Here is a 23,204-nt window from a genome sequence, read left to right as displayed (position 1 = left end):
GTAAATTCCAAAAGATTGAAATCCTACCAACCAACTTTTCAGACCATAAAGGCATAAAACTAGAAATAAACTGTACAAAGAGAGCAAAAAGGCTCACAAACACATGGAGGCTTAACAACATGCTCCTAAATAATCAATGGATCAATGACCAAATCAAAATGGAGATCTAGCAATATATGGAAACAAATGACAACAACAACACTAAGCCCCAACTTCTGTGGGACACAGCAAAAGCAGTCTTAAGAGGAAAGTATATAGCAATCTAGGCATATTTGAAGAAGGAAAAATAATCCCAAATGAATGGTCTAATATCACAATTATTGAAATTGGAAAAAGAAGAACAAATGAGGCCTAAGGTCAGCAGAAGGAGGAACATAATAAAGATCAGAGAAGAAATAAATAAAATTGAGAAGAATAAAACAATAGCAAAAATCAATGAAACCAAGAGTTGGTTCTTTGAGAAAATAAACAAAATAGATAAGCCTCTAGCCAGACTTATTAAGAGGAAAAGAGAGTCAACACACATCAACAGAATTAGAAACGAGAAAGGAAAAATCACAACAGACCCCACAGAAATACCAAGAATAGTTAGAGAGTACTATGAAAACCTATATGTTAACAAGCTGGGAAACCTAGGAGAAATGGACAACTTCCTGGAAAAATACAACCTTCCAAGACTGACCCAGAAAGAAACAGAAAATCTAAACAGACCAATTACCAGCAACGAAATTGAAGCAGTAATCAAAAAAACTACCGAAGAACAAAACCCCCGGGCCAGATGGATTTACCTCGGAATTTTATCAGACATACAGAGAAGATATAATACCCATTCTCTTTAAAGTTTTCCAAAAATTAGAAGAGGAGGGAATACTCCCAAACTCATTCTATGAAGCTAACATCACCCTAATACCAAAACCAGGCAAAGACCCAACCAAAAAAGAAAACTACAGACCAATATCCCTGATGAATGCAGATGCAAAAATACTCAACAAAATATTAGCAAAATGAATTCAAAAAGACATCAAAAGGATCATACACCATGACCAAGTGGGATTCATCCCAGAGATGCAAGGATGGTACAACACTCGAAAATCCATCAACATCATCCACCAGATCAACAAAAAAAAAGACAAAAACCACACGATCATCTCCATAGATGCTGAAAAAGCATTCGACAAAATTCAACATCCATTCATGATAAAAACTCTCAACAAAATGGGTATATAGGGCAAGTATCTCAATATAATAAAGGCCATATATGATAAACCCACAGCCAACATCATACTGAACAGCAAGAAGCTGAAAGGTTCTCCTCTGCAACTGGGAACAAGACAGGGATGCCCACTCTCCCCACTGTTATTCAACATAGTACTGGAGGTCCTAGCCATGGCAATTAGACAAAACAAAGAAATACAAGGAATCCAGATTGGTAAAGAAGAAGTTAAACTGTCACTATTTGCAGATGACATGATATTGTACATAAAAAACCCTAAAGATCCCACTCTGAAACTACTAGAGCTAATATCAGAATTCAGCAAAGTTGCAGGATACAAAATTAACACACAGAAATCTGTGGCTTTCCTATACACTAACAATAAACTAATAGAAAGAGAAATCAGGAAGACAATTCCATTCACAATAGCATCAAAAAGAATAAAATACCTAGGAATAAACCTACCCAAGGAAGTGAAAGACCTATACCCTGAAAACTATAAGACAGTCTTAAGAGAAATTAAAGAGGTCACTAACAAATGGAAACTCATCCCATGCTCCTGGCTAGGAAGAATTAATATCGTCAAAATGGCCATCCTGCCCAAAGCAATATACAGATTTGATGCAATCCCTATCAAATTACCAACAGCATTCTTCAATGAACTGGAACAAATAGTTCAAAAATTCATATGGAAACACCAAAGACCCCGAATAGCCAAAGCAATCCTGAGAAGGAAGAATAAAGCAGGGGGGATCTCGCTCCCCGACTCCAAGCTCTACTACAAAGCCACAGTAATCAAGACAATTTGGTACTGGCACAAGAACAGAGCCACAGACCAATGGAACAGAATAGAGACTCCAAACATTAACCCAAACATATATGGTCAAATAATATTCGATAAAGGGGCCATGGACATACAATGGGGAAATGACAGTCTCTTCAACAGATGGTGCTGGCAAAACTGGACAGCTACATGTAAGAGAATGAAACTGGATCACTGTCTTACCGCATACACAAAAGTAAATTCAAAATGGATCAAAGACTTTAATGTAAGTTATGAAACATAAAACTCTTAGAAAAAAACATAGGCAAAAATCTCTTAGACATAAACATGAGTGACCTTTTCTTGAACATATCTCCCCGGGCAAGGGAAACTAAAGCAAAAATGAACAAATGGGACTATATCATGCTGAAATGCTTCTGTACAGCAAAGGACACCATCAATAGAACAAAAAGGTATCCTACAGCATGGGAGAATATATTCATAAATGACAGATCCGATAAAGAGTTGACATCCAAAATATATAAAGAGCTCATACACCTCAACAAACAAAAAGCAAATAATCCAATTAAAAAATGGCAGAGGAGCTGAATAGACAGTTCTCTAAAGAAGAAATTCAGATGGCCAACAGACACATGAAAAGATGCTCCACATCGCTAGTCATCAGAGAAATGCAAATTAAAACCACAATGAGATATCATCTCACACCAGTAAGGATGGCTACCATCCAAAAGACAAACAACAACAAATGTTGGCGAGGTTGTGGAGAAAGGGGAACCCTCCTACACTGCTGGTGGGAATGTAAATTAGTTCAACCATTGTGGAAAGCAGTATGGCGGTTCCTCAAAATGCTCAAAATAGAAATACCATTTGACCCAGGAATTCCACTTCTAGGAATTTACCCTAAGAATGCAGCACTCCAGTTTGAAAAAGACAGATGCACCCCTATGTTTATCGCTGCACTATTTATAATAGCCAAGATAAAGAAGATGCAGTACATATACACAATGGAATATTACTCAGCTATAAGAAAAAAACAGATCCTACCATTTGCAACAACATGGATGGAGCTGGAGGGTGTTATGCTCAGTGAAATAAGCCAGGCGGAGAAAGACAAGTATCAAATGATTTCACTCATATGTGGAGTATAAGAACAAAAGAAAACTGAAGGAACAAAACAGCAGCAGAAGCACAGAACCCAAGAATGGACTAACAGTTACCAAAGGGAAAGGGACTTGGGAGGACGGGTGGGAAGGGAGGGATAAGGGTGGAAAAAAAGAAAGGAGGCATTACAATTAACATGTATAGTGTGGTGGGGGGCATGGGGAGGGCTGTGCAACACAGAGAAGACAAGTAGTGATTTTACACCATCTTACTATGTTGATGGACAGTGACTGTGGACGGGCATGTTGGGGGGACTTGGTGAAGGGGGGAGCCTAGTAAACATAATGTCCTTCATGTAATTGTAGATTAATGATAACAAAATGAAAAAAATAAAAAAAAAACAAAATCTCTACAACATAAAATTCCAGAATATAATCCAAAGAAATCTAATATATGAAGAACAAAGAAAATAAAACATATTCTTAAGAGAAAAGAAAATCAATTAAGTCCACTCCTGAAATTAACAAAATGTTAGAACAGATAAGGATTTTAAAGCAACTGTTATATTTATCCACGATGAAGTAAAGCCAAACATGTTTCAGTGCATGAAAATTTGAACAGATAAATGAAGAGATGTAGGAGAGAATCAGAAATAATAAAAAAGAATCAAATTAAAATTATAGAATTGAACAATACAATCATGGTGTAAGGTTGGAGGCACCAGAGGGAGGAGTGAGCACGTCGGACACTGATGACGTGCCAAAGTCCCGGGCTGCTGCCCCCTTCCAAACTGAAAAATGTGCCTTAGGCTAGCCAATCCTCGCACCACTGTAAATCTAAGCTCTGCCTCCCCCTACCTTCTTTAAAAACTTGCTGCCTGCCCTGCTGAGTGCGACTTCCCCAGCCTCCATTTCCGTAGACTAGGGAACCTCACCCCGGGCGTTCAAATAAACTACCTGGCCCTTTGTTGCCTCTCTTTGCCTGCTTATTTAGGCTAAAATTTATCTTACACATGGAAAATAAAAATATACTGAATGGATTTAAATAGCTGAATTGACCTGAAAGAGTGAACTTAGAGCATTAAAAATCATCCAAGGAGAAGAATGGAGATGAACTAAAGACCACAGAAAACAAAACAAAAACAAAACCCAAAGGTGACCTATTAGATGGTGGAGGAAGGACTTTCAAAAATCTGTCCTTCCATAAAAGCAATGAGAATACTGGCAAAAACAGTAAAAAAAATCAACTTCTCCAAAACTCTTGACACTAAGTTAAGGTGTGCAACAACCCAAAGCATGTTTACTCAAGAGAAATGGCCTAATCTCAGTCAGATCAGTGAGTTTTACAGTGTTTGAATTTTATCTAGTCCCATCCCCCTTTCCCCAGCTTCACCATAGCTTTGAAAACCAACAGTCTTATAACTACAGTAGCTGTGAAAACCAGCAACTTAGCAGCCACTTGGGGGAGAACAGTTGTGGAGCTCCCCAAAAGCCTCATCCTCAGAGATCCAATTCCCAGGGCTTGTCTTTTTCAGTCCTGACTCAGAGTTGATTCTATGCAAAAACACTATCCCCAGGGCATTTGTCCAAAACTATCAGACCACTTGTTTAACTTTACAGGTACCAGAGCAAGTGCTACCAGAAGGAACTACCGAGAGGCCCACCAAAAAAACTTAAAAGGAAAAACTGGAGAATGGGAGGCCTGCAGGAGGCTTTAAAAAACCTCACTTCATTCTGCAACTCTATCTAGGAGGATATGTGCATGGATAGGGCTGTGAACATACCCAGAAAAAACCTGAAAGGGCCCAAGCTATAACTTATGGCTGAATTTGAGACTCTACACAATCAGGAAGCAAAGGCTAAGGCAGAATTTTTAAATGCATGTTTGGGCACTGAAAAGTCCAAAATAAAATGAAGCAAAAACTTACGGACTTAAAGAAGCAGACTGTACAACTATAACAGTTGGAGACTTCAATATTCCATTTTCAAAAATGGACAGAACACTCAGCAGAAGATGAACAGGTAATAGAATTCTTAAAACTATAACCAACTAGAAGTAACAAACATCTATAGAACATTCCACTCAACAACAAAACACATGCAACATTATTTTCAAGTGTACATGGAACATTCTCCAGAACAGATAATGTGTTAGGCTATAAAATAAGTCCCAATAAATTTTAAAAGATAGAAATCACACAAACTATGTTCTCTGACCACACTGGAATAAAATTAGAAATATCAGAAGGAAATGTAACAAACTCACAAATATGCGGAAATTAAACAACTGTGGTTAAAATTGCAACATTTCCAGAATCTCTTGCCTGGCTTTAGTGCATCTCCATATCAATAGGTGTTTTCAAGGGGTGGAGAGAAGTAGTCTATCTCTATATCAATGGGTAATTACAAGGGGGAGCTGGAGCATATCTGGACCAGAGAGGTTGGGTGGGGCCCCTTGTTCTTCTGCAGCCAGATCACAAGAGACAAGGGCAAGCAGAAGTGGATGACGGCTTGTAAGCAATAAATGGGTTTCTCCCACTTTATTTCTCCTTTTGACTGATTTTGGTTTCAAAGGTAATTTGCCCCAGAATTTTCCCCTGGAGTTACAACAACATATTTCTAAATGACCAGTACCATAGGGAAATAAGAAAATATTCTGACATGAATGAAAATGAAGATACAACATACCAAAACTTAAGGGATGCAGCTAAAGCATTATTTAGAGGGATACTTATAGGTATAAGCACCTATTTTTAAGAAAAATAAAGATTTCAAATCAATAACCTGAACTTCTACCTCAAGAAACTAAAAAAAGAGCAAATTAAACCCAAAGCAAGAGGAAGTAAATTATACAGAGTGGAAATAAATGAAATAGGAAAGAAAAACATAGAATATATCAACAAAATCAAAATTGGTTCTTTGAAAAGACCAACAAAATTGACAAGCCTATAGCTGGACAGACCAAAAAGACTCAAATTACAATCATCAGCAATAAGAGACATCACTCCTGCCCTTATAAAAATAAAAGGAATACAAGAAAATGCCATGAATACTATATACCAACAAATTAGATAATAGATGAAATGGTCAAATTCCTAGAAGTACACAAACACCAATTTACTCAGGAATAAATAGATTATTTAAATAGACTAAAACAAGCAAAGAGGCTGAACTTGTCGTTTAAACACTTCCAATAAGGAATATCCTAGGCCCACATGGCTTCACTAATGACTCCTAGAACATTTAAAGAAGTATTAATATCAGTCCTTTGCAAACTTTTCTGAAAAACAGAAAAGGGAACACTTTCCAACCCATTCCATGAGGCAAGTATACCAACATATCAGGTATACTTGATAGCAAGATCAGAAAAAGATATGAAAGAAAATAAAACTACAGAATATCCTTTTTGAATATAGGCATAAAAATCTTCCTCCCCCTACCAAAAAAAATCTGCAACATATAAAAAAGATGTATATACCATGACTAAGTGAGATTTATCCCTGGAATATAAGATTGGCTTACCATATGAAAATCAATCAAATCTTAAGGACAAAGCCCTCAAGATTTTCCTAATATATGCAGGGAAAAGCATTTGATAAAATTAAACTCTTTTGTGTTAAAAATACCCAACACACTAGAAATAGAAGGAAACTTCTTTAAACAGATAAAGCCATCTATAAAAAAGTCAGTTTACATTATATTTAATGGTGAAAAACTGAATTATTTTCCCCTTAGATCAGGAAAAAGATAAGGATATCCACTCTTGTCACTTCAACATTTTCATGGAGGTTCTAGGCAGGCCAATTAGGGAAGAAAAAGAAATAAAAGGCATCCAGATTAGAAGGGAAGGTGTAAAACTATCTCTATTTATGGATGACATGATCTTACATATGTAGAAAATTCTAAGGAATCCATTTAAAAAATCAGAACTAATAATTCAGGAAGGATGCAGGATGTAAATTCAGTACACAAAAACCAATTTTACTTCTGTATGATGAACATTCTAAAAATGAAATTAAAAACCAATTCCATTTCTAATAGCATAGCATCAAAATGAATAAAATAGGAATAGAATTAACAAAAGAAGTATATGACTTGTATACCAAAAATGGCAAAACATCACTGGACCATCTCTGAAAGAAATTAAACAAGACCTAAATAAATGAAAGGTATTCTGTGTTGATGGATTGGAAGACTTACTAATGTTAAAGTAGCAGTACTCCTTAAATTGATCTGTAGATTCCAAGCAATCCTTACCAAAAAATCTCACCTGCCTTTCTAAAGAACTTGGGAAAGCACACTGATTTTAAAAGATGGAAATAAATGAAGAAACACATCATACTTATAGATTAGAAGGTTCAATAGTGTTAAGATGGTAATCCCTCCAAAATTAATCTATAGGGTCAATGCAATCCCAGACAAAATTCTAATTAGCTTTTAAAGAAACTAATGACTGATTTTAAAGTTTATAAGGGAAGGCAAAGGACTAGCTAAACCTAGACCAGCTAAACCAATTTTGAAAAAGAAAAACAAAGTTGGAGGACTTAAGGTACCTGATTTCAAGACTTACTACAAAGATATAATATTCAAGAAAGTATACTATTGGTATAAGTATAGGCACATCAATGGAACATAACAGAGAGCACAGAAAAAGACCTACTTATAGAGTCAATTGATTTTTGACAAAAAAAGGTGTCAAAGGTAGTTTAGCGGAAACAGAATAATCTTTTCAAAAAATGGTAGAGGAATTGAAAGCTGTACAGGAAAAAAAATCCTTGCTCTTTACCTTGTATCACACAGAAAAATTAATCTCAATGGATTCAGAACTAAAAAGAAGTGCTGAAACTATTAATTACTGAAAGAAAATGTAGGAGAAAATCTTCATGACATTGAATTGGACAGAGATTTCTTAAACAGAGCAACAAAAGTCTAAAATTATGAAAGAACAAAATAAAATGGACATAATGAAGATTAAAAACTTTTTTGTTCTTTAAAAAAACATGGTTAAGAAAATAAAAAGGTAAGCAACATACTGGTAGAAAAGTTTTGTAAAACATATATTGTTAAAGGGCTTGTCTTCAAACTGCATAAAGCATTCCTATAGGCTCTGGTGGAGAATTCACTCACTTGGAACTTATTACAACTCAAAATAAAGCTAAATAATACCTTTTCCCTACTCCCAAAGAGTGCTAAAGATTTAAGCAGACAATTCACAGAAAAATGTATATGATTGGGCAAGAGCACATGAAACGATGTTCAACATCACTAGTAGGGAAATGAAAATTAAAAGCCCAGTGAGATATTACACCACTACAATGGCTAAAAATTTTATGAGATTTTTAGAAGACTGACAATGCTAAGTGCTGACAAGGATATGGAGCAACTGGAACTCTCATATTTTGCTGATGGGAATGTAAAATGGTATGGGCATTTTGAAAAACAAATAACAGTACCTTAGAAAGTAAAACATACATTTATCACACACTCCATCCACTCCAATCCTAGGTAGCTGCCCAAGAAAAATGAACACATCTACCTACACAAAACGTTATTTATAGCTAGGGGTTAGCAATGGGGGATAAAGGCAATGTAAGGATACCTGTGTTAATAAAACTGTTCTGTATCTTGATTTTATCACTGTGATATCTGGATGTGATATTGTGGTTTTGTTTTGCAAAATTAGCATTGAGAGGAACTGGTCAGGAGTACACAAGATGTTGTGTCATTTCTTACAACTGCAGGTGAATAACAATTACCTCATAATAAAAAGTTTACTTGTAAACAAAAAAACTCATCCACAGATGTTATAGTAGCTTATTGGAAGCACTCAAATGTCCATCAACCAGTGAATAAACAAATGACGGTATAGCCAATCCATGAAATACCATTCAGCAGTTAAAGAATACAAAGTATTAATACATGCAATAACATGGACAAACCTCAAAAACATTATGCTAAATGAAAGAAATATAACACCAAAGGTTACATACTGTGTAATTCCACTAACATGAAATGTAGTGACAGAAAGTACATCAGTCATTGCCTGGAGGTGGGGCGCTGGGGAAAGGACTGATTACAAAGGAGCAGGAGGAAACTTTTTAGTGTGAACGAACCATGTGGTTCCTTCTGTAGTTTGATTATGGTGGTGGTTACATGACTATATACAATTATCAAAATTCACACTGTACACACAAAATTGGTGAATTTGATCTTTAAATAATACCATAAAATTTTAAAAAGAGAAAAAATTAAGGCTTAGAAAATTAATACCTGTTAGTGTCTTTCCTGCATTCAGAGGAGAAGCAATGACTCTGAAAAGTTTCTGCATTAAAATGAATAGGAAAATAATCACCATCATTTTAAAAGAAGAAAAATATTTTTAAAAACATGATCAAGAATCTCTGCTATTAATCACATTTCTCTGACTGAATTAGTCATTTGCTATTCAGATTAAATATAAAAACTTTTGATGTGGACATGAACCATTTTAGAAAGATCACTGGGAAATAATCATTGTCATATTCCTCGCTGAAAGAAAACATTTAATAAGTAAATTAGATGAAGGTCTCTGTTGAGATTATAGTTTTTGAAACAAAATGTCCTTAGGTTCCTAAAGATTCTTTATTTTTTTTTAAATAGCAAGCATTTAAGGGATTAATAGCCCACCAAAATGGTAATTAAGATTACTTTCAAGTAAAAACATCTGAATAATCAGCAGCCAAAGAAAGAAACTATCTAAATTTAAGCACAGCCTCTGAAAAGACAGTAAGATTAATAGCTAAACTATATTAGATTAGCCTTCCTCAGAGGGAGTTTCCTATTTGGAAGAAGACTGCTCCTTAGCACTGGTAGGTACAAATTTAGCTGTTCATTAACATCAAAAAGCCTAATAAAACCATACTTTCCAGTGGAAGCCGTCAATCCCTTCTTCCCTCTCAACCACCCAACATTTTGTTAAACTGGTATACAAACCTTTACCTCTGGCTCTTCAGTGCGTTACTCATTACTGAGTGCTCCCAATACATGTGTGAATAAGCCTTGTCTTTTTTCCTGGTTAACCTGTCCATTGTCAGTTAATTCAGACTTCACTCACACACCCACCAGCAACACCCAATATCTCAGAAGCAGCCAAATCTAGAACTAAGATTTCAAACTAGAGTAGTCATCTCAAATGTGATGACACTGCATTTAATTCTAGAAAATCTAGAAAATTTCAAAAAGCAGGGCACCTCTGCTCAGTTTAGATCTCTTTAAGTACTAAAATGACTAAACTTTAAACACTGAAAACTAATTTCCTTATAGGCAGATAATTATAGAAGAGGAATCAAAAGTTGGAGCTCTCCTCCAACTGCTAAAATTTCCAAACGACTTTTTCATAACAAATACCAAGCTAGTACAAATACTCTTAACAAAAGAGAACCTTAACAGTCCAGCATTCCATCTGAGATGTATAGGTATGAATGCAAACCAGATTTGGAGGAATAAAAAAGCCACACAAAACAAAAACTTAAAAAGTGAACAATAACCAAACCCAGAAATCTCTGGGTTATATTTTTATCAATTTAAAATGTATCATATTAGAATCTGATTTTAGGGATTGAGAGAAACTAGAAATTGCCTTAATTCTTCCTAAGTGGGTCTAGTAGTAAGATAGAGAACATTTTTGCACACAGGGAGGTCCTGGACCTCACTCAAGAGGCAGCTAACCAATTTCTCAGGGAAGGCTTGACATATGTGAGGAAGTAGCTGAGAGGTGTTCAAGTGTAAAGAATACTTACTTGACACATAGACAATCAGGGTCAAAACCAGGGTAAAGGGCTATGGCACTCATTTTGGAAACTGACCAAGAGCAGAGAGGTGCACCCAAAACTGAAGGAGTTATGAATTAGAGAGATATTCACCTATCAAGCCAAATGTGTTTAAAGAAAACTGAAAAATCATAGGACGACTGCTGACTTAGTAATTCTGAAGACAGTTTTGGATGGCCATTAAATCTGCAAAAATGTTGCCTGGATGCCTTCCACAGATGCTGGCTCTTTTGAGCCAGGTAATTAGTCACTGTAGTAAAGCAATAGGCTGGCAGGGAGCCTCACATACCCACAATCCATTATCCATAACCCATTATCCACAATATTGTCCTTAAATAACAAGATGGATATGGGGATTGGTTCTTTAAAATAAACCCAAATGTTTTAGATGCTTTCTTCTAATGGGAAGGATGATAAATTATAATGAATGCTATAAATTCTGAACTGGGAAAAACAACAAATTAGCAATTAACAAATAAAGACCTCCCAACATCTTCAAGACTTTCCCCCAACAGAATACCTCTACAAACAGTGTGACTCAGTAGTAAGTTTACTATAAACAATAAGAGTATGTAATAAATTTCTTGTGCTTTTTAGAAAAGCTATTATAATATCAAAAATTCTTAGGGAAAAAATGAAGTCCAACAGGCAAGCATTAGTTTTAACTTTCTATTGTTTCCTGGATTTAAATACCTACTTATACAGACTAAAAAAAAGCAATGGCAGAAAGTATGAAATTAAAAGCTACCTAAAAGTCCCAAGCTAAAATGGGTGTAATTCTATAAATCGACCTAAAATTTAGAAGGACTGGATGAAAGCAGAAACTATTCAAAACAAATAGAGAACAGGGAAAGACCATTAATTGACAATATTAAATATGTGTCCAAGTTAGGAAGTATCTTACCTCCATTGGACTAATAAATTCATTCATGCCTCTGTTGTAGACATAGATCATAGCATCATATAGATGGTTTTCCCAACACATGAGAACTACCTGTAAAAAGGAAGAGTTGTTTGGTCCATACAATTCAGTTCGGTCTCACCAATTATTTACCTTAAAGCTTTAAGAATGGAGAAGACCTTGACTACTCTTCCCTAACTTTTCTTATTTCTTCCCTGAAATAAAAACTGAAATTGAAGTACTCAAACACAATGCCAGGATAAGAGTTATTATAGGTTCAATACTACTCTTAGTAGTATAATAGCTACTTTTAAATGTCCTCCAGAGTCTCATTTTATTTCTTCTCTATCCTCCCTTTTCCATATTAATTTTACCTTTGGTCAACACTCCTACAAATATTTACTGAACATCTGTATTCAGGCCCTTTTCTATGCATAGGAGACAAAGTGATGGATCAGATGAACCTAGAGCTAGTCTCTACTCTTACAGTTCATCTTGGACACTAACCTAAAGAAGAGAGGAACACAAAATGGTGAGTTATGACTTGGGGAAGATACGCAATTACACAAATAATTCATTTACAAATGTGGACAAGTATTATAAAAGAACCTGACTTGGTCTGGAGTACTCAGAAGGTCATCTCTGAGGGAGCGGTATTTAAGCTAGGACCTAAAGGATGTATGCATGTGAACCAAAAGCTGAGGTGGACATTAGGGACTCTGCAGGCAAGAGCAGTAAGGATGAAGGTCCTAAGATGGAAAGAAGCTTGAAGTGTTTAAGGATGGAGAGAAATCAATTGAGAAAATATTTAGGAAGAGAACTAGAGATAACTTGAAGTCCAGAGAACTTCATATTCTTCTGTTCCTGTGAGAGCTACATTATACTCTAAAGTGACAGGGGAAGAGGGCTGAAATAGAAGAGTAGAGGATGCAAAGGAGAATGACAAACAGTAGCTAGAGAGGTAAGAGGAAAACCTAAGTGAGGCATCATGGGAGAGTCTTTCTAGATGAAGGCCTGTCTGGAACCATTCCTTTCCTCTCACCACCCTGCCTTTCAGCCAATGCCATGATCATCCATCTCTGTACCAGTGACTAACAGATTTACAGCTTCAGCCCTAACCTGTCCTCTGTCCATAGATCCAGCCACTTGATATCTTCATGTGAATGTCCAGTAGCTATCTCACAGTAATAGGGCACAAAAGAACTCCTGATTTTGTTTCTCAAACTTAAAACTACCCCAGTCTTCCATTCTTATTAAATGAATTACTATCCACCTTGTTTCTCAAGCCAAAAAGACTAAGCATCATCCTTAAATTCTCTCTTTTGCATGCTACCACACCCTTGAATCCAATTAATCAGCAAATAAATTATACCTCGAAAACATATTCAAAATCGGGTCATCTCTCTCCATCTCATGGCTACCACCTCTAGCCAGGACCTCCTCCTAGACCAGCTACTAACTAGTTTCCTTGCTTCTTCTGCACTTGGTCACCACCACTCATTCTGTTATTTCTAAAGCAAACCAGAGTAATCTTGCTTAAATCTTTGAATGATTCCCCATAGCACTTAGAATAAAATGGAAAAATATGTACCTTGCCCTGAAAGGACTACCTCTCTCTTTCAACCAAGCTCCTAATGTGTTTGCCTTTTATCTGTAACTTTAACACTCAAGGCATACACACACACACAATTTGCATTAGCTATTACTTTTACCTGTAGCAATCTTCTCCAAGATCTTTAATTTTCTGATTCCTTCTTGTCATTCAGATTCCAGACTCAGTGTTATGGCCTCAAAAAGGTTTTCTATAAATAACCTTTCTAAGGTAGCCTCTCATTCTCTTTCTACCATATTGCCTATTTGACTTTTAACATAACACCTACTTTTGGATATTTTTGGTTTGTCCACTTGTTTATCTGTTTATTGTCAAACTTTTTTGCTGAAATGAAAGCCTTCTGAGGGCGAAGCCAACATGGCGGCATGAGTAGGACAGTGGGAATCTCCTCCCAAAAACATATATTTTTGAAAATACAACAAATACAACTAATCCTAAAAGACCAGAAGACACAGGACAACAGCCAGACTACATCCACACGTGCGAGAGCCCAGCGCCTGGTGAAAGGGGTAAGATACAACCCCCGGCCCGGCGGGACCCAAGCACGCCTCCCCCCAGCTCCCGGCGGGAGGGAGAGGGAGCCTAGGACTGCTAAACACCCAGCCCCAGCGACCCGCACCAGAGTGCAGACACAGTGCATGCGTGGAGGGCTGGAAACTAGGGAAACAGGGCAGCAAGACCTATGAGCGGGTTCCGAAGCTGATGCCCCTGTGACAAAGAAAAGCAAGTGCTTTTTGAAAGTCTTAAAGGGACAGGGACACAACAGCTGGACGGAAACAACACAGGTCACAGCCCAGTGACTGGAAATTACAGGGAAAACCAGGTGCACTAACCCCCTGGGCAACAGCTCTGAGACCCCTCACAGAGGTAAACAGCCAAACAGCACCCCCATCCATTACCCCTCCGGGTGCTGCGAAAGCAGAGAAGCAGCCTAAGGCAGACCACGCCCTCAGAAAGGGAGATTCCTCCATACCGGCCGGGCAAGACACAAAGACCCAGTCTACACACAAGTACCCAACACAAGCCACTAGGGGTCGCAGTTGTCCCAGTAAAGAAAGGCCAGTAGCAAGTGAAAAGTTTGGCCCTCCCAGCCGACAGTCAATAGCACCTGTCAACATGAAAAGGCAAAAAAATATGATCCAGACAAGACTAACCCAGACAGCTTCGGCATCTGCTACATCTTCCCCTGAGAAGGAACCTGGGGAGATAGATTTAACCAGTCTTCCTGAAAAAAAATTCAAAACAAAAGTCATAACCATGCTGATGGACTTGCAGAGAAATGTGCAAGAACTAAGGAAGGAGAATACAGAAATAAAACAAGCTCTGGAAGGACTTCAAAACAGAATGGACGAGATGCAAGAGACCATTAATGGACTAGAAAACAGAGAACAGGAACGCAGAGAAGCTGATGCAGAGAGAGATAAAAGGATCTCCAGGAATGAAAGAATTCTAAGAGAGCTGAGTGACCAATCGAAATGGAACAATATCCACATTATAGGGGTACCAGAAGAAGAAGAGAGAGAAAAGGGGATAGAAAGTGTCTTTGAAGAAATAATTGCTGAAAACTTCCCCAAACTAGGGGAGGAAATGGCCTCTCAGACCACAGAGGTACACAGAACTCCCATGACAAGGGATCCAAGGAGGGCAACATCAAGACACATAATAATTAAAATGGCAAAGATCAAAGACAAGGACAAAGTATTAAGGGCAGCCAGAGAGAAAAAAAAAGGTTACCTACAAAGGAAAACCCATCAGGCTATCATCAGACTTCTCAACAGAAACCCTACAGGCCAGAAGAGAATGGCATGATATACTTAATGCAATGAAACAGAAGGGCCTCAAACCAAGACTACTGTATCCAGCACGAATATCATTTAAATATGAAGGAGGGATTAAACAATTCCCAGACAAGCAAAAGTTGAGGGAATTTGCCTCCCACAAACCACCTCTACAGGGCATCCTACAGGAAAGCCTTCTGAGAGGATAAGCTTTGTCCACTAAGGTCACTGAAACATCCTCAGAGCCTGACACTCAATGAATGCTTCTTGAATTAATGAATGAATGCTGTTGGAAGAGTAAGTAAAATCTGAAAAATATCACTTGATACAGTGGACATGGAGGTCATTGCTGACTCTAGTGAAAGCAAGGAGGAAGAGTTTAAGATATGGAGAAAATGAAAGTAGCAACCTAAAAAATGCTTTCAAGAAATCTGGCTGTGAGTGAGAAGAGTGAGATGGCGCACTAACCTACAGGGAAGAAAGGGAGAAGGCTTGATACGGAGAGAAGGAAAACTGAGGGAAAGGTTTTTTAGATTGTTGTTTTACAGGAAAAAGACTGGAGAATATTTACATAGTGTTGGGGGAAAACTAAAAATGTTGGAAAGACAAGAAAGGAGAAATTTCTTTTGTATCACTGATAGGTAAATAAAGCTAGATTAATAACATGCTCTAAAATCATTGGACCTATTGTCAGACATGAAGAATATGCAAATTACCTGTATAATAGAAAGGCATATCTATAAAAGAGGATCTGGCTTTACTTTGCAAACTCACAACCACTCATAAACAGCCTCTGGGAAGAAAACAATAACCATATTTCCAAACCTTCATTTCTCTGTGATTTTTGCACATTTAAAAAAACCTTTTGGTCCAAGATCTTTGTAAGTCACCTGTATTTTAGCTCAATAATACTTGGCACCTTTGTGGCCCTTCAGGAGTACCACTGTTCAATGTGCTAATATGGAACTAAAGAGTTCGATGAAGATGAAAGAGTGAAATGTCTTATGCCAGAATAAATACCACTCCTCATTTAAGGACTGAAAACTTTTTGTGGAGCCCTCAGATATACTGGAGGTATGTTATCAAACAATGGGCTGGCCGATGAGCCTAGGATGTCCTGTACTTTGCTTCTTATATTATGCTCAGCATTTCAAAACTAAAGTATGAAAGTTATCAACTCTGGACTTACAAATTAGCTTTTTCAGAAAATGCATCATATCCTTAAAAATAAAAATATTCTATTATTCATATGAAAGTGCTCAGTTGAAATTAACTTGCAGGGTGAAAACTTAGCTGATGAAAGACCAGTCAATAAGCATTTACTGAACAACTTCCAAATGTAACCTCTATGCTAAGAGCTTTAGGGATGGCAAAGAAACAGTAGACTCTTGGCTTGTAAGAATTCATAATCCAACTTTCATTAAAAACAGTCCTAAGAAATATGTTGGCAAATACAAGTTTTTGAGACATCTTACCAAAAATGCTCAATAAACAACTGGAGTTAATTGAAGTCAAAATGAGGCCTGATCAGTCAGGTAAATATAATAAATAAAGGAATCATGTTTATTCCATACATTAGTAGACTGTTTATAATCTCACCTGCTGAATATCTAGGCTGGTGATATCCATATGTACAATAAGGGCTTCCACATTTTCCATTAATTTTTTATCTTGGAAATGAACAATCAGGTCTTTCATTACCTGGGGTGTGATCCCCACCAACTTATCACTTAAAATATATGGTTCAAGGCACTCCAGAAACACTCCTTTGGCCACTGAATTCTCACTTAATTTGTCATACATCTGGCTAAATAAAAGATCCCTGTAATAGAAAGGGAAGAAAATACTTTTAGGAACATTCCAAACATTCATTAAATTCAGTCTGCTAAGTACAGATTATCTTTTTTCCTATTTCAACTTACAAAGGTTATAAAAATGGTAACATTTGTAGAGCATTACATTATGAAAACCTTTTTATATATACTACCTTAATTAATACTTCCAATATTTCTTTTACAAATAAAAAAAAGTTGAGTAAATTAAACTATTTGCCGAAAGTCACATAGCTAACAAGTGATAGTCAGAATTTCCCAAATCCTATGTTGAGTCCATTATGTCACATTCCTTAAAGACAACAATAATATGGAAAGGGTAGTACAGTGAACATGAAGAAGTAGAAAAAATATCAAAAGGGCTATTCACAATTTATCCTTTCTTCTTTGCTGCTATCTAAATAGTCCTAGCTGACCTGCAGAATCAATTTGCTTCTTTATCTAGTTCTTCACCCTCACTTCCCTAAAGGTTCAGGCAGTGATATTGATGGGAGAGGAAGAAGAAAATGTTCAATATTTTAAAAACATGTCTGGAAACTATTATATTGCAGAAACAAAAATCTTTTTAATTAATCAAAATGCTACCACACTCAAAACTGTGTTTTATTTATTTCATATTTCTCGGGCAAACAGTCCATAAATAATTTGATTTCTGTTCATCACAGATACAATTCTGAATCCTATTTTCATGCAGCATTATATACTAAGCATTCTTCTTAAGTTTGTCTAACTCAGAAGGTCTCATTATGCTGACATTTCAGGATTTACTTAACCATTCTTGTACTGTTGGATATATCACTCATCTCCAGTACTTTACTCTTAGGAATGATGCCACAATCAACATCTACATATATAGTCTTTCCCATCTGGGGGACTTAGTTCCTTAGTCATCCTACTTTTAGAAATTTATCTTAAGTCAAAAGATGTGAAACATGCTGTGGCACTTGAAATGCATTACTAAATTACCTTCAAAATGCACCACCAATTTACACTGCCACCAGCAATGTATAATCATACAGTTTTACTGGACAGCTGTGTTTGGTTTCTTCCCCAGATAATAAGTATAAATTAAACAACATCACTGTTTTTAGTTTTTCAATGACTTGTAATATTAAATGTTTCCCATGTTTTCCATTCATGCATTGTATTGCTTTATATCATTCACTGATTGACTAATACCTTTTTTTTCCCAAAACACAACTGTGCTAATTTTATTTACCTGTTAGGATTATTTACTCTTTACTAAATACATAATCTCCTTATATGTATATCAATCACATCAGTTGTGAAAAGTGCTAAACGGTTCACCTACAAGTGTAGTTTTTCATGACAAGTTCCACAAAAAGATCAAGGAAAATTCTGAAAGGAGTGGGATGGGGCCTTGCTTCATCTTTAGTCCTGGAATGGGATGGATGATGAATGGACTGGCTACATCTACACCAGAGCCTTGTACAATTTTTCAGTAAAAAGTATTTGCAATATCCTGGGGGGAAATCCATATCCATTAATTTTTTCCCTCATATCCACAAATGTAGTTTTTGCATCATTTCCCCACTTTGCTTCATATTTGAGTATTTTTCATGTTAGTTTCATTTTAATCAATAACCCATCACATTTTGTGATTACCAATTACTAACCAAGTAAAAGAAGCTGAGATTAATGAAGTTTTACTATAAGAAAGATAAAGGGTAATCAATAACTCTAACAAATGTAAAGAAAATGTCACTTTGTAATGCATTCTTAAAGACAACATGCTAGGGAAGATAATTATGTATTTTAGTTGAGCCCAAAAAGCCCGGGGGAGGAGAATTAAAGAGCTAAAAATACAGTGAACAGAGCATAAAAGTTGACAAACAAGGCACTCCTGTGACAAATAGCAGCATGCAGTTCTGGTAAGACTCACGGCAAAGCTACACATTTGGTTTCTTAACCAGCCAGAGGCTAGAATAAAGAAAAATGAAGCTCAGCAATTCCTATCTGCATATCTACCTTAAATATAAAACCCTAAGCCATGCTCTTATTCTGAAAGAATATTTATTAGAATATCAGGAAGAAAGGAGAAAAAAAAATACATACAGAAAAGGGTTTAGCTCTTGTGTTTCTTTCTATGTTTGGCCATGTACTCCAGGGTGCTGACTTTGTTTCCTGGAAGACCTAACTTCAAAGCTGCTGTTCATCACTTCAAGCTTAGTCTCCCTACACTCAGTATAACAGAAAAACCATTCTGAATAATAGAGGGCCATCAAAAAGGTATTCTTTCTATGTAACTTCACTTAATATTAATACTCATATTAAAGATATTATTTGGAGTTTACCATTTATAACTTTAAATTGATAGGGTAAATGTCCAAATTCACTTTGTGCATTATCAATTTTACAACTTTAAAAGATGTGAAGAAATCAGCTCTGATTATGAAGATAATGATAAATTCAGAGATTGTCTGCAGGCAGTAAAAGAATCAACCCTAACACTTGGCAGTCTGTATCAAATACATAACCAGAGACAAATAAAAAATCCCCACTAAACTTAAGTGGGATTAATAAATCCAAAGCTGATTTGGGCTGGTCTCTTTATTTATAAAAGTAAAAGTAAAGGCCAAATGAACTGTACAAACTTATGTTCAAAATCCTTTTTTTCCTCCTACAGTTATCAGTTTGTAAAGATTTCATTTTAAAAGACATGGCTTAATCATGGTGACAGTTGCACAACTCTGTGAATACACTAAAAACCACTGAATTGCACACTTCGAAAGGGTGAATTTTATGGTATGTAAATTATATGTCAATATCATTGTTATAAAATTTAAAAAGGCATGGCACCCTTTTCCCCCTAGCTTTCCTAATTTTAACATGCAAGGAAGAGTATCCAGTTCCTCAACCATGCTTGTTAATTAAGGTCTTTCTGTTTCTCAAACAATAATCCTGATGTTGAACAAGATTGGACAAATTCTCTGGCTATCAAAAGACCACTTCAGGTTCACTTTAGATTTAACAAAAATATTTTTGGTTCAGATTTACATATAACTCATTTTAAACTGTGGCTTCTTTCTGGATATCTGCTTAAAGTGATATAAACTCAAAGTACTCAAGATCACCTACACACAGCATCCACTTTGCCTTGTTTTGTAACTGTTTTATTGAAAAATAATTCACATATAATAATGCAGTACCTATTCTTAAACAATGTCCAAAATTATTATCACAGTTTAATTAAATTCTGGACCTCTTAGCAAAAGAAAGGAAAATTATAGCTACTGTTTTAAAGGCAAAATGACAAACCATAAGCTGTCCTACAAAAAGCCTTGAGACATTATCTTTTGTCTTAATACTAAAAAAAAAAAAAATACACACTACCAAACTGAAGTGAAATTGTAGAACAGAGACCAAAATATGAAAAAAAAGACAAAAAGTCTTCTAAATCGATTTTCTGTCATTTCTGATTTTAAACAATTCACAAAGAGTATACAGCCAAATTTTAACCAATGTCCATACTATATTGATTGGCATGTCCTACAGAGAAAAAGTAGCATGATTCCTGTCATAGTAAAAAGGACTTTAGATTATAAAAAAATTCTTAATTATGAATAGGAATACATATATATGCTAGCTCAATTAATATTAGTGCTGGGCCTAGGATTCTGTGGATTACTATACTGAGTTAACAGTGATTATAGAGCAATAGTTGTGGCATTGATTTAAAACTAATTCAGAATATCTATTTTGTTCATAATTTGATCCACATAAAAAACAACATATGTGAAAATAAGACTATAAAAACAATGTACTCAATCAGAAGATATTTATACATTATATATACATATATGTATACATATCTACATATACACACATATATTCCAATCTAGTATAAGAGGCTAGTATGTTTCCTGCTTAAAGTCTGTCTTTAAGCTATCATTCTCTCTACTATCAATATTCATGAAACAGTATATTCTATATCCACCTCCTGAAGTGCTCACACTTTAAAACATCTTAATTGTGAAATATTTAAAATATAAAGAAATGGGCAGAATATCAAATATTTATGAACCCACCAACCCAATTCCATAAATGTTAACATTTTACCATACTGGCTTCAGATCTTTGTTATTCATTTGTTTTAGAAATAAAGCAACCTTTATCTGTCATGTTCTCTCTCCTCTGGGGTCACCACGAACCTGAACAAGTTATCTTTCTCATCCATGTTTTTTATTTTTCCTATATATGCATTTACCTATAAAATACGTGATTCAGTCTTACATCTTTTTAGAATATGTATGAATGGTATATAGTACATACCCTATTGCAAATTCATTTTCTCATTAAATTTTCTAATTTATCAATTTTAATACATGTAGATCAATTCATCCATCTTAATGATCATAAAACATATTATTGAACGAATATGCCACAGCTTATTTCTCTATTGATAGACACCTATATTGTTTCCAATCTTTTACACTGTTTATTGATAAACAATGCTACATTACACATCCTTGTACATGTCTTCTTGTGTGCCCATGTGAGGTTTCTCTAAGTCATACACCTGGAAGTGGAATTCTTTAGACAGTAGAGTAGCTTAATTCTACTGATACCGGCAAGTTGATCTCCTATTTGTTTCTATTTGGTGTTTGATGTTTTCTGTTTTTCCACAGTCTTGCTGATTCCTAATGTTTTTAGACTTCTTAATTTTGGCCAGTGTGATGGTATCACTGATTATTGCAAGAAGGAATTTGCAATAGGATACTCATGACATTGAACATATTCCCATATATTTAATGACCCTTTTGATATTCTTCTCTCTGAATTTCTCTGAAATGTTCATATCATTTGCCCATTTTTCTATTGACTTTTTGCTCTTCTCTTGCTGATTTCTACAAATTCTTTCTAATTTCTGCACTTCTAATCCTTTTCTGATTTTATGTGTTGGAGGTGCCTTCTTAGTCTATTGTGGCATGTCTTTTAACTTGGTTTTTAGTGACTTCTATTTTATCAGTCTTTTTCTTAAAGATTTAAATTTGTTGTGCCTTATTTCCTTTTCTACTTTGATGGCAGAAAGGATATCCTCTTATATGAGTTTTAAAATTTAACTTCTTACAAGTAGGATTTTAATCCATCTGGAATTTATTTTTATAAACAGATCAAGGGTGCAATTTATATATATTTTTTTCATATGGAGAGCTAATGGTTCATGCTATAAATTGAAGGTTTGTGGCAACCTTGTGTCAAGTAAAGCTATCGGCGCCATTTTTTTCAATAGCATTTGCTCACTCCATGGCTCTGTGTCACATTTTGGCAATTCTTGCAATATTTCAAATTTTTCCATTGTTGTTATATTTGGTTATGGTGATCTGCAATCATCGACCTTTTGATGCTATTACTGTAATTGTTTGGGGGCACCATGAACCACACCCATGTAAGATAGTGAATTTAATCGATAAATGTGTAATTCTGATTACTCCACCAACCTGTGGTTCCCCACACCTCTATGGCCTCCCTATTTTCTGAGATACAACAATATTAGAATTAGGCCAATTAACAACTCTGCAATGGCTTCTAAGCGTTCAAGTGAAAAGAAGAGTTGCGCATCTCTCAGTTAAAATGAAAAGCTAGAAAAGATTAAGCTTAGTGAGGAAGGTATGCTGAAAGCTAAGATAGGTCAAAACACAAGGCCTCTTGCACTAGTTAGCCAACTTGCAAATCTGAAGGGAAAGTTCTTGTAGAAAATTCAAAGTGCTATTCTAGGGAATACATAAATGATCAGAAAGCCAAAGTCATTGTTGATAGGAAGAAAATGCTAGTGCTCTGGATAAAAGATCAAACTAGCCACAATATTTCCTTAAGCCAAAACCTAACCCTCTCTTCAACTCTATGAAGGCTGGGAGAGGTGAGAAAACTGGAGAAGAAAAGATGGAAGTTAACATAGATTGGTTCATAAGGAAAGAATCCATCTCCATAACATTGAAGTGAAAAGTAAAGCAGGAAGTGTTAATATAGAAAACTGCAGCAAGTTATCCAAAAGATCTAGCTAAGGTAATTAATAAAAGTGGCTACACTAAACAACAGATTTTCAAAACAGCTTACTGTTGGAAGAAGATGCTATCTAGGACTTTCACAGTTAGAGAGGAATAGTCAATGCCTGGCTTCAAAGCTTCAAAGACAGGCTGATTCCTCTTGTTAGG

At 35.8% G+C, this 23,204-nt stretch overlaps 1 protein-coding gene across 5 annotated transcripts in view; it reads right to left on the bottom strand.

The window, feature by feature from the left end:
• Positions 1-23,204, bottom strand: part of VPS8 (VPS8 subunit of CORVET complex) — a 331,520-nt gene that overhangs the window by 180,470 nt on the left and 127,846 nt on the right. For all 5 annotated transcript variants that reach the window (XM_057500758.1, XM_036875334.2, XM_057500761.1 and 2 more), the window contains 3 exons: positions 16,796-17,018; positions 11,810-11,899; positions 9,368-9,419 (listed from right to left, as the gene is read on the bottom strand). In XM_057500758.1, the coding sequence (XP_057356741.1) occupies positions 9,368-9,419; positions 11,810-11,899; positions 16,796-17,018 (365 nt within the window). The remainder of the gene's footprint in view (positions 1-9,367; positions 9,420-11,809; positions 11,900-16,795; positions 17,019-23,204) is intronic.

Source organism: Manis pentadactyla, chromosome 1, assembly GCF_030020395.1.
Source record: "Manis pentadactyla isolate mManPen7 chromosome 1, mManPen7.hap1, whole genome shotgun sequence".
In the NCBI taxonomy this organism is placed as follows: Eukaryota; Metazoa; Chordata; class Mammalia; order Pholidota; family Manidae; genus Manis; species Manis pentadactyla.
This window is presented reverse-complemented; position numbering and strand designations above follow the sequence as displayed.